General features: G+C 42.7%; 2 protein-coding genes across 2 annotated transcripts in view; both read left to right on the plus strand.

The window, feature by feature from the left end:
* Positions 1-174: 174 nt before the first annotated feature.
* LOC308122725 (zymogen granule membrane protein 16-like) lies at positions 175-4588 on the plus strand. The gene is made up of 5 exons (XM_080484750.1): positions 175-609; positions 703-733; positions 814-866; positions 1100-1229; positions 2733-4588. The coding sequence occupies exons 3-5, from the start codon at positions 815-817 to the stop codon at positions 3043-3045; spliced, it is 495 nt and encodes a 164-aa protein (XP_080340876.1). The 5' UTR covers positions 175-609; positions 703-733; position 814; the 3' UTR covers positions 3046-4588.
* A 1784-nt stretch (positions 4589-6372) lies between these two features.
* The window catches only part of samd12 (sterile alpha motif domain containing 12), a 112208-nt gene continuing 106507 nt past the window's right edge, over positions 6373-12073 (plus strand). Inside the window, exon 1 of the mRNA XM_080485675.1 lies at positions 6373-6502. Within this exon, the coding sequence (XP_080341801.1) occupies positions 6490-6502 (13 nt within the window). The 5' untranslated portion in view covers positions 6373-6489. The remainder of the gene's footprint in view (positions 6503-12073) is intronic.

Genomic DNA, 12073 nt, shown 5'->3' on the forward strand with positions numbered 1-12073 from the left:
CGACTCATATGATCAAAACGATCACTTTGAATAAGTAGAATTATGACTTAATTGTTACGTTAAGATTTCTGAACTAATAAGGAGCCAAAGAGCAGCAGAGAGGCGAACGTGCTCGCTCTCTGTGCATCCTGGATGAGCTCTTTGTGTGAAGGTTGTGTACAGCAGAGCGGCACAGGAATGGATGTGTGAGCGTTAGTGTCGGAGCCGGACTGCTTGAGGGTGTCTTCTTTTCTCCTGTTAACCCTGCGTGAAGCCGCCTTTCCCGTAAGCCGACGATTCGGTCTGTCAAACTGGTGATTCACTGCAAACAAAACAAAACGCTGCTTACCTGGCACACTCCACATTTGTAATAACAGGTAATCCTTCTCTTATTATGAAACATACCGAGCATTCTCACATTTACATCTTTTCCCGGAGAAGGCCACGACCAGTTTTAGGGGAAGTCAGTGATGAATATTTTGGTGCCAGAAAAGGTTGGGCCAGGCAGACACAGATGTGTTATCAGCTCGGTGAGGGTGAAAGTCTTTTAAAGTGTGAATTTCATGAAGCTCATGCAGCAGAGCGGGAGAAGGAGTCCAAGCAGCAGCCTCCAAAAGAAAGACTTGATTCGTAAGTATTAATATCGTCTCCTTGTTTTAAGACTTGATTATCACATCATTATTCAAGAAAGAAATCTCATTATATTCCACTTTTATTCTTCAGGTATCTCGTGAAAAATAAAACACTCAAGCAGGTGAGAATGAACTTGTTTTATTCCACTTTTACAACCACAGCGTGTTACATGTCGCTGATTTTAACCTTGGATTTTTGCAGAATGCGTCACTTTGCTGTCCTGGCTCTGCTGGCAGCCTCCGTCCTGGCTGAGTGTGAGTGAGGCTGAAAAATCACACAAATCAATGAAACATAAAGCTTTCCTAAAAAAATCAAAAACAAAGAGGAAATGTTGGATAAACGTAACTCTAACACCTGTAAATAAATGTGATCTATTAAATTCAACAAGACAGTTTAGTTAAGGTTTACTTAAATTAACGACTTAGATCGTAAAATACATGAATTTGAAGTGTTTTGTCTGCTTGTTTGTGTGTTTTTGACCCTGCAGATGAGTACGAGGAGCACTACTCCTTCGACCCCCCGGTGGGCTCCGGCAGCGGGACGTCCTACAGCATCAGCGGCGAGGGAAGAATCACAGCAGTGAGAGTGTGGGAGAACTACAACAGCTACATCTACGGGTGAACATGTCACTCTTTCCTCAGTAAATGAGTCTGTGTGGAGTTTTTGTTCTCTGAAACATGACGCTGATGAACAGAAATGTTAGAATAATGAAATTGATGAAATTAGAAAATTGAATATCAGTCTACTCACTAACTACTGGATGCTAAAGAAATATTTTAAATACCACAAACAAGTGACTAATTGTTCAAATAAATAGAAGTGGTAGGATACCTAATAAAATGCATTAACCCAGTGAGTACCAGAGAGTACCGTCCCACCAAAAGGAAAAGAAAATACTTTTTTTCAAATTAAAAATTTTTTTCTGGGAAAAGAACAAAACACAACATAAAGTCACATTAAGTAATGCAGTGTTACTGTATTTCTTTTTTTTATTCAGAGGGGAATTCTTGATTTCATTTTATGTGACTTTTTAGTTGTTTGTTTTTGAAGAGATTCTTTAAAATGATTTTTAATTTCTATATGAAATTTAATTTAATTTCTTTTTCCAAAGTGAAATTCTTAAAAATAATTAAATTTGACCTATTTTATATTAACTTTCTCAATATTTTTTTCAATTTCAATTTATTTTTTATATGACAACTTGTTTTTATAAAAAAAAAAAAAAAATCCATTTTGAATTTTATGTGACATTTTATTTTATTTTTTTTCCCTCTTCAGCTACTTAATTTGTAAGAAAATAATAATAACCATGTGAAGAGCTGCTGAAACTTTCAGAATAAAGTTTAGATTTTGAGTTTAGAACAAAAAGTAACCCGCATTATGTAAATATTACAAATAAATTCTACTACTTCCCCCTCCTTCTCTGAACTGGGTGACATTTAGATATTTATTATAATTTCCTTTCACCAGATTTGGTGTGCACCTTTTAAACAAAACATTTTCTTGATTTTTTACAAATAGTTTCTTGTTGCATACTTGTTACCAAACTGTAATATATTATTTATTTTTTCAATAAAAGCAACTACTGTAATGCAACATGTAGTCCCAGAACTGAACACTAGGTGGCAGCAACGACACAAGCCAAGCTAGATTTTTTTTAATTGTTTGACGTGAGTGTGTGTTTGTGAAGATTTGCTAAAGGTTGCTGAAATTGTGTACTGTGTATTGTATATTAATCTAGAGAAAAGTACGTAGAAAATTGGAATGGCCAAATTTTCAGCAATAGTTAATCCCAATATATCATCTGATGTGTGTTTGAGTCGCAAATGTTTAACCTAATAACTCGAACAAAATTCCAATATCTCGTGTTTTCTCTAAATCTACCCAGTAAAGATCTCCACTGTCGGTGGATTATTTTGGTTGTGAGTTAGAAAACCTTAAGCCAAATGAATAAAACAAACTGAAACGATCAGATAATTATATTTCAGACGAAGACGGAAGCAAAAACCTACGTGTCTGAAAAGACGAAAGCAAAATACCTGCGAACAACCAAAATGCATAACGAAGTTAATAGAAGTACCCAAACAGTTCCTAACGTTCCTCGCCTCCTCGTCCTGCAGCATCCAGCTGCGCTACGGTTCGGTCTGGTCGCTTCCGGCCGGCATCCAGTCGGGCACCATCAAGGAGTTCGAGCTGTTGGACGGCGAGACCATCGTCCAGGTCTCCGGGAAGTACAGCCACTACGTCAACTCGCTGGTGTTCGTCACCAGCACGGGCCGCTCCTTGTGGACGGGCCAGCCCTCGGGGAATTCCTTCAACATGTACGCCAGCCACCGAGGCGCCGAGCTGATCATCCTGAGCGGGCGCTACCACGGGGCGCTCACCTCCCTGGGGGCGCACTGGGCCGCCGTCCCTCAGGCCAGCGGCACCTAGACGGAGGCGGTCTCATGGCTTTCTAATTCATTTTGAAGTGAAAGACCTCATTTGCATCTCTTCTCGGGGCTGCTCTGCTCCGAGTTGCATACATGAACGAGCTGATTATTCTTCCTGGGGATTATCGAAGCACCTTTCGACTGGTACCAAAAAAACAAGGCTTGCACTATGTAATTACCACTGATACAAACGTTTTACTGCATAAATTAGGTTTTTGAGTTGATGAAACTGCTTCATTCTACAGATATTTATTCCTGATTGATGAGACACTTCTGCTCCTGCTGCGATAATTAAACGTTGAAGAAAAACGCAGGTTGTTCTGGTCTTTTCTTTAGACGTACAGTTATGGACTTGTTATGGGCTGATGATGCTACGTTGGTGACACGTTGACGTGGCTCGTCCATCGAGACGTCAGTCAGGGGCAATTATTTGCCGAAGACGTTGAAAATGGAAAACGTTTGTAGTGTTTTGTCTGTTTATAAGGTTTTGAAAACACTCCAACTCTGTCTCCATGGCAACAGGAAGAACACTGCTACTGCCACGCACATCACAGACGTCAATAGTTCTGTGCACATGCTCAGTAGAGACAGTCGGAACGATGTTTTCCTCCGTCGTGTCGTGACTCCCAGTCCAGATTCTCCTGAGACTTGGTACTTTTATTTTGACAGTCGCCGTAATAACAATAACATCGTCTGTCCACTAGAATGTCTGTGTTGTATTGTTAGTGTCTAGAGCGCGTTGTTCTCGGTGTGCATGTGTGTGGGGTTTCATTACAAAGACAATCAACAGCACCCTCTAGTGGCCATACAGGAGGACTACATCCTTTCCAGTGTTTCTGCCGTTTCTGTGTTTTCAAAATGCAAATTTTTTCAAAAAGGAAAACGCAACAGCGATACGTTTTCACTTGAAGCGTTAAGATCTTATTTCACTTGTTCCTGTGGAGCCGTGCCTCATCAATATGTTTTATTTTGTCCGCTGGTCTCCAAGTCAACACAGTAACACAACAGTAAAGTCACAGTGCCGCCTAGTGAGTACACCGAGTAGTGCAGTTTCTATTCAGTTACACGCCAATGATCACAGTATGGACACAGTAAGTTTATTTCTTTAAATGTGCGTTTGACTTCAGTCTTCTCTGAATTATCGCTTTTGCTGTTTTGTGATTTAATGACATGAGATTGCGAGATGTCGCTCTGGTGGGTGGATGTGATGATGAGAATTTAATCATAGAATTATCCTCTAATTATCTTCTATTAGAATAGGGAGTGGTTAGTCATACACCAGCTTACATAGAAACACATAGTCCATCGTCTTTTGTTTAAACATTTAACAAAGTAAATCACTTCTAATGATATATTAATGAGTTATTTATTGCCATTAACTAATATCCATGTTGAACGATTGTGTTTATTGTCTGAATCTCATATTTTATTCAGATTGTAGAAGATATGAGATTCTCTTATTCCCAAGTTTGGGAATTTGTGTGTTATTGTATTTTTCCATCTAAGCTCCAAAAAGATCCAGAATACACTCCCTTTTTTAAAATCCATATCCACAAGGTATATTTCTGATGAAGACTTTTCAACAGACTCTAATTCTACTTCACGACTTGGCTGATATTTATATGCAGTATTATTTATTACTCATCCACTCTTGTTTGGTGGATTTTCTCTCCCAGAGGGAAGTAAAGTGAATGTTTACGCAACACCCAGAAACACATATTTCACTTGTTGTCGGTGACTTTACTGGAAGGCACGTCGGCGAAACTCCTCAAACAGGCTGAACAGAGATGAGAACAAAAGAAGACATCAGGAATGAAAGCTCAGCCACACCTGCGTGAGTGTGAGTGTGTGTGTGTGTGTGTGTGTGTGTGTGTGTGTGTGTGTGTGTGTGTGTGTGTGGTGTGTGTGTGTGTGGTGTGTGACAGGTTAGTATGCGAACCTGGCGGGAAGACTTCCTCATACATCATCTCTCCATCTCCTCAGAAATCACCTGCAGACGTTCAGATAACAGGGTCGTGTTTGGTTCAGCTGAGCTGCTCGGGTCCTCTCACTCTGCCGTTGAAGTCGGTCTTGTTTCAGCACCGGCGGATCGACACCAACTGTGGACAATTTAACTGTGTTTTTCCAACATTTACTGCACCATCGTCTGCATACGTGGACCTGCACAGTTTTCTGAAAGGACAACAGAAAGTCAAGGTCGTTTCCGCGGGACCGAAGATGGCTGATAGGTGTGATTGAGAGTGTGTGTTTGTGTGTGTTTATACTGGAGAAGTGTCCAGGATGTAACCGAATAACTGAGGTTTGCACGAACTACCAAACAATAAATATTCAGAAGGTTCAATCTGTGAGCGTAAGAAATATTTATGACATAAACTCAAGCAAGAAAACGATTTGACCCGCAGAATATTATTAATGGACACGTGATGATAAATGTTTGTTGTCACTAATTTCCATCTTTTTTTTTATTATCAATGATCAGTCTGAGCCTTGTTTTTTTTTTTTTAGCAGTCTCATGCTTGGACTGAAACATCTTGCATTACCGTGATTCAAACCAGGAGACATTAATGTGATTGTATCTCTGAGGTCTCACATCCTCCGTCCAACACGTCCACCACCTGCTTTATTATTTGTGATTTTGAAGATGCGACAACAATGAGCGCAATTACACGTTTGACTTCCTTTTCAAATGCTTTTATCTGCAGAACCGCTGATACATTGCAGATAAGCATGGATGCATGGGTTTTCTGGGTCGTCCAGTAAGTTACATCAGGCTGAAACAAGCTTTTGAGGTTGATATGTGACTGTTTTCCTGGTGATGGACTCTGACCTGTGCAGGGTGCATCTGGCTTTCACTCATCAGCTGGGATCGCCTCCAGACCCGAATGACACCAGAGCAGTGGGAGAAGGTGAACAGATGGATGAATGTTATCTATTCTGGGTTTTTTTTTTATTTTGAACATGTATTTTAAGTATTAAATACCCAACCAGTTAAATAGACTTGGATTAAAAAGAAACAACAACAAACTATTTACTAAACATACATGTATTAGATTCATAATATTGCACTGTGCTTAACAAGGAAATACACAATTAAGAAAAACATGAGAAGGAGAATAAAAAAAAGTAAAAGCTTTATTGAGATTAAAGTGTTTCACCTTGTCTCTTCTGACTCTTAGTAAACCTGAGTTTTGCAGTGTATTAAATGTTTAATGATCTATCTATCTATCTATCTATCTATCTATCTATCTATCCATGCTTGCAGAGCAGGGCTGGACTACACTTCCCAGCATGCTTTGCGGCCTCAGCAGCTGTGCGCTCCGGCTTGGCCGCAGCAAAGTGATGAGAAGACGCCAAACAAGGTGCGATGAGAGCGCGCTGACTTTAACATTCCCTCCCGCTCTCTTCCTGTCTCTCTGCGATGCACGGATCTGTGGAGTGAAACACGATGGCCGTGGAAGGTAAGACGCGTTTATTTTCTTTAGCAGCCCGCTGACAGTTGTTGTTTGCGGAGCGGATCCGAGCCGTTTTGAGCTCCGGGACGCAGCCGCCGGGTCAAGTGTGACAGACGACGAGCCTGCGTCAGGTCCCAACGATCATTTAAACTAACGGGCATCTGCTCCACTGCGCTGATCTCACCGTGAACCGTAAACCGTCACCCCGCCGCCGCTTCACGCGCAGCCTCGTTCTGCGTCTTCGTGCTGGTTAACAGGTCCGACGCGGTCTGGTGCTGCGGGCACTGCGTGTCCTCTGGAGGATACTGGAGCTGCTCTCTGTCTCCAGAGACGACGTTTATTGTCTTTTTTTATATATGCTCTGTGTTGTGATGCAACAGAGCTGCGTGCATGCGCGCGTCGTGCGCGCGCTCCGCTCCAAAAACCCAGCGGCTGTGATTGAGCGCGGCTGTCCGGGCAGCAGGTGGCTGCTGCTGGGCTGACATGTGGACCGGGGAAGTCTCCAGCTCCTTCCTGTGACTGCCGGTCAGGGTGTCCGGGATGCTCGGGCAGTCTCCTCACCTGATCGGAGGCATCCTGTGGATCCAGAACCCCATGAGAGGTACGTCGGAGGAGGAGGAGGACGAGGATGAAGGCGCATCATGCAGGCGTGCAAACATGCAGTAGAACCAGAGCTTTCAGTGACATTGGTTTGAATGGCATGCTGGCGTGGCTCCTGCATTCCTCCTGAACATCAAGTTATTTATCTCTGACAGCCTCCGTGCTTCATTCATCCCACGTCTGTGCAGCCTGACCTGAACCCTGAATCCTGGAGACCCGCTTGAGTAGAGGTCTGCCAGGCGTCCAGAGGTCACGTGATGGCACACATGTGTAGGTGGCACTGCCACCGCACGGTGACATGTCACAGGTTTGATTCCCAGCGTTTCATTCCGCAGTATAAACGTGTATTAGAGGCTGATTCGTATCTATAAATTGAATGTCTGTTACGTTCCTGTGAAGAAGAAATGAAATATGGAGGCGGACTCTTTGTTATGATCACCAGCAGGAATAGCATAAGTCTGTCAACCGTCTTGTGCTGCGTTTGGACTGTTCCGAAGTCTGTGTTGAAGGTTCAATCAAATTTTATTCCAACTGCTCCAGCGCCACACAGGCTGAGGCCCTGATTACACCAAGTTTCAAGCGAAAACGCATCGTTTATGATGTCTCTTTACATGGAAATGGCAGAAAACGCTGAAAACAATGTAGTTTTCCTATAGGACTCCCAGCGGGTGCTGATGGTTGTTTTGGTAATGAAACCACACACACATGCCGCAGAGAACAACGAACTCTAAACATTAACAACAGGAGACATTCTCGTGGACAGACCACCAAGTTGGATCGTTGTTGCAGTGACTGTCAAAATAAAACTACCAAGTCCAGGAGAATATGGAGTCATGACACTCTTGTTCTGATTGTCTCTACTGGGCATGTGCAGTAGCAGCGTTTCAGAAAAGTTGTATTTTCTGCCTCTTCCATGGAGCGTTGGAGCGTTGGAGCGTTGGAGCCCGAAATCTAACAACGACCCAAAATGTTATGAAATATAATAACTGGTTGATAATGTAACAAGACCCTGGACCCAAAACCTGAAAACCTTTAATATTACATTATGGGGCAGGCAAACGTATTTCTCCCCAAACACTGTAATAATTTTATTACATTATAAAGTGAGTCAATGATTTCATGGATTTGATTTGAGCTTGAATTGCTTCAGTTTGAATAACTCTGAAAGAAAGAGTTCTAAAAGTCTGGACTGTTTGTTTAGACTTACATCTTTCTACAGTTTATTGTCTTTATGTATGGCTGCTCTCTTCTCTACAATCTGTAATTCATTTATCCAATAACATTAAAATAATGTATAGTCATCAAACATATTAAGATCACATTTAAATTCCTGTTAAACCTTTTTACATTATTGAGGAGTTATTATATTTTATATATATATTCTGGGGCGTCGTTGCATATCGGGCTCTAACAGGCGTTTTCAAAAAATGGTGTTTTCAGTGGTTCCGAGCGCCGCTGTCATGTACACGGACAAAGTTCTGAAAATGGGGCCGGAGACACAGTGATTGTGAGTAACGTTATTCTTGTGTAGTAATTTGTGATCTGCCGGGTTGCATGGTGATGAAGACGTTGGCACTAGAACGTCATCAGATTGAATTTCGTCTGTGCTCGTTTCTGGACTTTCTAATCTTTGAATATGTGTTTCTGGTGACCTGTTCTGCTGAAAAACGAGATTGACTGCAAAGTTTTGGCAAGTCAGAGCTGAAATAGAGGCGACGGTCCTCTGGGGGAGAAACAGAGAAGGACTGCTTTAAGTTACAGGATGCGACAGCTTATTGTTATTCTGCAGGATTGCTCCTCTAATTTTCCGGCTAGACATTCTGCAGAAAGTACCTCAGGAAAGCATAATCTGACACTCTGTGTGACTTTCAGCCTCTGCTGATGGGGATTCTTTCATTTTAGAGTTTAAAGGCTCCGACTGCACTCGTTCTCCCGACAATCGTTCAACTTAATCTAAATCATATGAAATGCTTTGACTTTCAGGCTCCCTGGAAGCCTGTGAAGCTCTGCTGGAGTTTAATGACCCTCGTTTCCACAGCGGCTGCTCTGTTTTTGGGCCCTTTTTTTTTGTTTTTTTGAGATTAGGAAGGATGTCTGGCTGGAGTCTCGCCCTCCGTCGCAGTGAAGCCGCCGACAGCTGACCTACCGGTGCAAAGACATCGCCGCCTGCTTTAAAGCTTGAAATATGCCTCCGGTGATCTACAACGAGCGCCGAGGCGTCTGAAACACTGCCAACCTTCCAGCATATTCTCCAGTATAAAGTTTCATTCATGCATCTCTGGAGAATCATCGTTCAAAGCTGTAGAAAAAAGAAAAAGTACAGGAGAGCTGAAGCTGCTTGCAGATGCACACTTTGTTCCAGAGCTGAATAGTTTATCCAGTTTTACCTACTTCTTCCTTCCTTTCTCATCCAATGTTCTCCTCGTCCGTCCATGTTATGCGACGGGTAAAGCCGCCTCTTCACAGTGAAATTTCAAAATGATGAGCCCCTTTATCTTTCTCATGTAAGAACTTGAGAATCGTATTCATATTCGGCGGCGTCTCACCGGCGCTACTTTAGCAGTGGATTAGCACTGAGATTACTTCAGAAGCACAAAAGATGGCGCTTATGCTACTTTTGTCATCGGTGCATTAAAGCACAAAGTGTGAAATGCACCATGGGTGTGATTTGTGAGTGGAGCGGTTCACAGGGCTGCAGGACGACTCGGTGCGCCCGGTCGTGACTCACTGACTTGTGTTAACGATGAAGAGGGATGAATTATGAGTCACGTCCCGACGCGCCGGAGCTGCACTAACGATTCCGTCGGCTGGGTTTAGGGTGGAAAAGGTCCAACGGGGAGGAGAGATGAGCCCCGAGACACCGAGACAGACCTGGAAATGACTTTTGTTTGAGTAAAGAATTATTTCTGTTTTTCACTTTGGTGCAGCGCGTTGTTGTACGACCGAGACTCTTGAGGCCCCGGTTCAGGCGAAACTGCATCGTTTTTAACGTTTTCGTTTCAGGAAAGTTTCGTGTTTACACGGCAACCTGCTGAAAACGACGTAGATTTCATGTCGGCTCACTAGTGGTTGTTTTTGTAATGAAACCTGTCCCCCCCCCCCCCCCCCCCCCCCCCCCATGGCAGAACACAGAGTTGGGTTTTTATCACTGCGACTGTCAAAATCAAAGTACCAAGTCCAGGAGAATATATTTCCTCCTTTTCTATTGCGAAGAGTGTTTTCAGCAAAAACTGGTTTCTGTGGCTCGGAGCACCGTCGTCGTGTAAACAGACCCCCAACACGCAGAAAACGTCTAGTGTTTATACTATGTGTTTGTGTTTGACTGGGGTCTTTGCATTAATGCATGTTTCTCGACTGCTCCAAGAACATGCAAGAGGACATGCAAACTCATCACAGTTCAAAGTGTTTGATTCTCTGGACCAGGTCTGGTTTCACTTCAGCATGTCCCAACCTTAAAAAATTACATTGAATATATAGACATAATAAAAAAAAATGAATCTACATGCCATGAATGAAGAGATAGAATCTATATTTTCCACAACTGGAGGATGAAATACCTACAGCTTGTCGACCCCAGAGAGTTTCTCTCCTCCGATTGTTGATCAGCTCTTTAGTATTTTATTGTTTTGTTGCCCGCCACACGACCAGCCACGCTCATAAACTTTGACGTATGTATTTGAGCTCCACGTTGAGGATGTTTGGTTGCGCTGCCTCCATTGATCCCACTTTGCTCGTCTCGATCTCCGTCCTGATTGATCGTCGTTTCTAAATCACCCTCGATTAGCTAAAAGGTCCCGTTTCCGTATTTAGACGGAATCTAATTAAAGCCGGTTTTGTTTATTCCTCGGCGGAGTGCAGCTCTCTGCAGCGTCACTGTTTCCTGTTCCAGTGCTCCACCAACCTCTTCAGGCTGGGAAATATGGGTCAGGGATTGAATGATTTATACCACATGAGAAGACAATAAAACTGGAGTTGCTGAGCCTCGATTTAAAGCTGATTTTACTGAACTTTAACACAGCTTTAACTTTAACTTTAACACATGCATGTGATGCTTTTGAGTGAAGACACTCACATCTTCGACTGCGGGAGGTTTGATAGGTCTACAAATGGCATCAAAGTGGATAATAGCTGCTTTTACTTCAAGCTGAGCAAAATAATCTTTTTCAGAAGCGTGTGAATGCTTCTTTTTTTTCCGTTGATAAACGACTCCTGGCTTGTTTCTTTTAATAGTCTTACACAGAAGCTGAGAAGGAAATGTGTCAGAGGAGCGTTGCTGAAGCACCATGTGGACTGTTACATAAGGAGCATGTTGGACGTGTTGTTTCCCCCTTCAGACGGATTTCGTTCTGCGTTAGTGAATGTACATTGAGTGGTGACCAAACCCGATTCCACATTATTCCACATTGCTTTCTCGCAGCTGACACACGTCTGGTTTCATAGATATTCACCTCTGCAGCTTCACCTCCGCATGTTGGGCTGGTATTCTGATGACGTAGCTTCGATTTCTCAATTTCCTGGACGTTAATGCCGTGCTGAGTATGAGCTGGGTTGTTATCGGAAGGATTTGAGCTGGGCCAAGGCAGATCCATCCACGGTCCATCTTCTCCAGACTGATGAGGGTCAACGATGTAGTTTTAATTTTGGTCCACTAGTGGGCGCTGTGGATTGTTTTTGTAATGAAACCACACACGTTATTACGGTGAAATAAAACGACCAAGTCCCAGGAGAATATAGACTGTTGGACATTGTTCTTATTGTCCATCTACTGATCATGTGCAGAGAACTATTTACAGCCGAGGTGTGAGTGTTCAGTAGCAGTGCTCCTCCCATTGCCATGGAGACAGTCGCTATGTTTTTTTTTCATGTAAACAGAAACAATAAAACACAACAAAAGTTTTGTTCTTGGAGCCTGAATCTAACGTTGATGTTCTATCAAGCTTGTAAAAAAACAACCCAAAGAACCAATAATGAGCCCTG

The sequence above is a fragment of the Lipophrys pholis genome, assembly GCF_963383615.2.
Source record: "Lipophrys pholis genome assembly, chromosome: 17".
Classification (NCBI taxonomy): domain Eukaryota; kingdom Metazoa; phylum Chordata; class Actinopteri; order Blenniiformes; family Blenniidae; genus Lipophrys; species Lipophrys pholis.

Coding starts and splice junctions, on each gene's coding strand:
- LOC308122725 (XM_080484750.1), top strand. CDS start 815: ATGCGTCACTTTGCTGTCCTGGCTCTGCTGGCAGCCTCCGTCCTGGCT. Junction 867..1,099: donor AGCCTCCGTCCTGGCTGAGT/GTGAGTGAGGCT, acceptor TTGACCCTGCAG/ATGAGTACGAGGAGCACTAC. Junction 1,230..2,732: donor TACAACAGCTACATCTACGG/GTGAACATGTCA, acceptor CTCGTCCTGCAG/CATCCAGCTGCGCTACGGTT.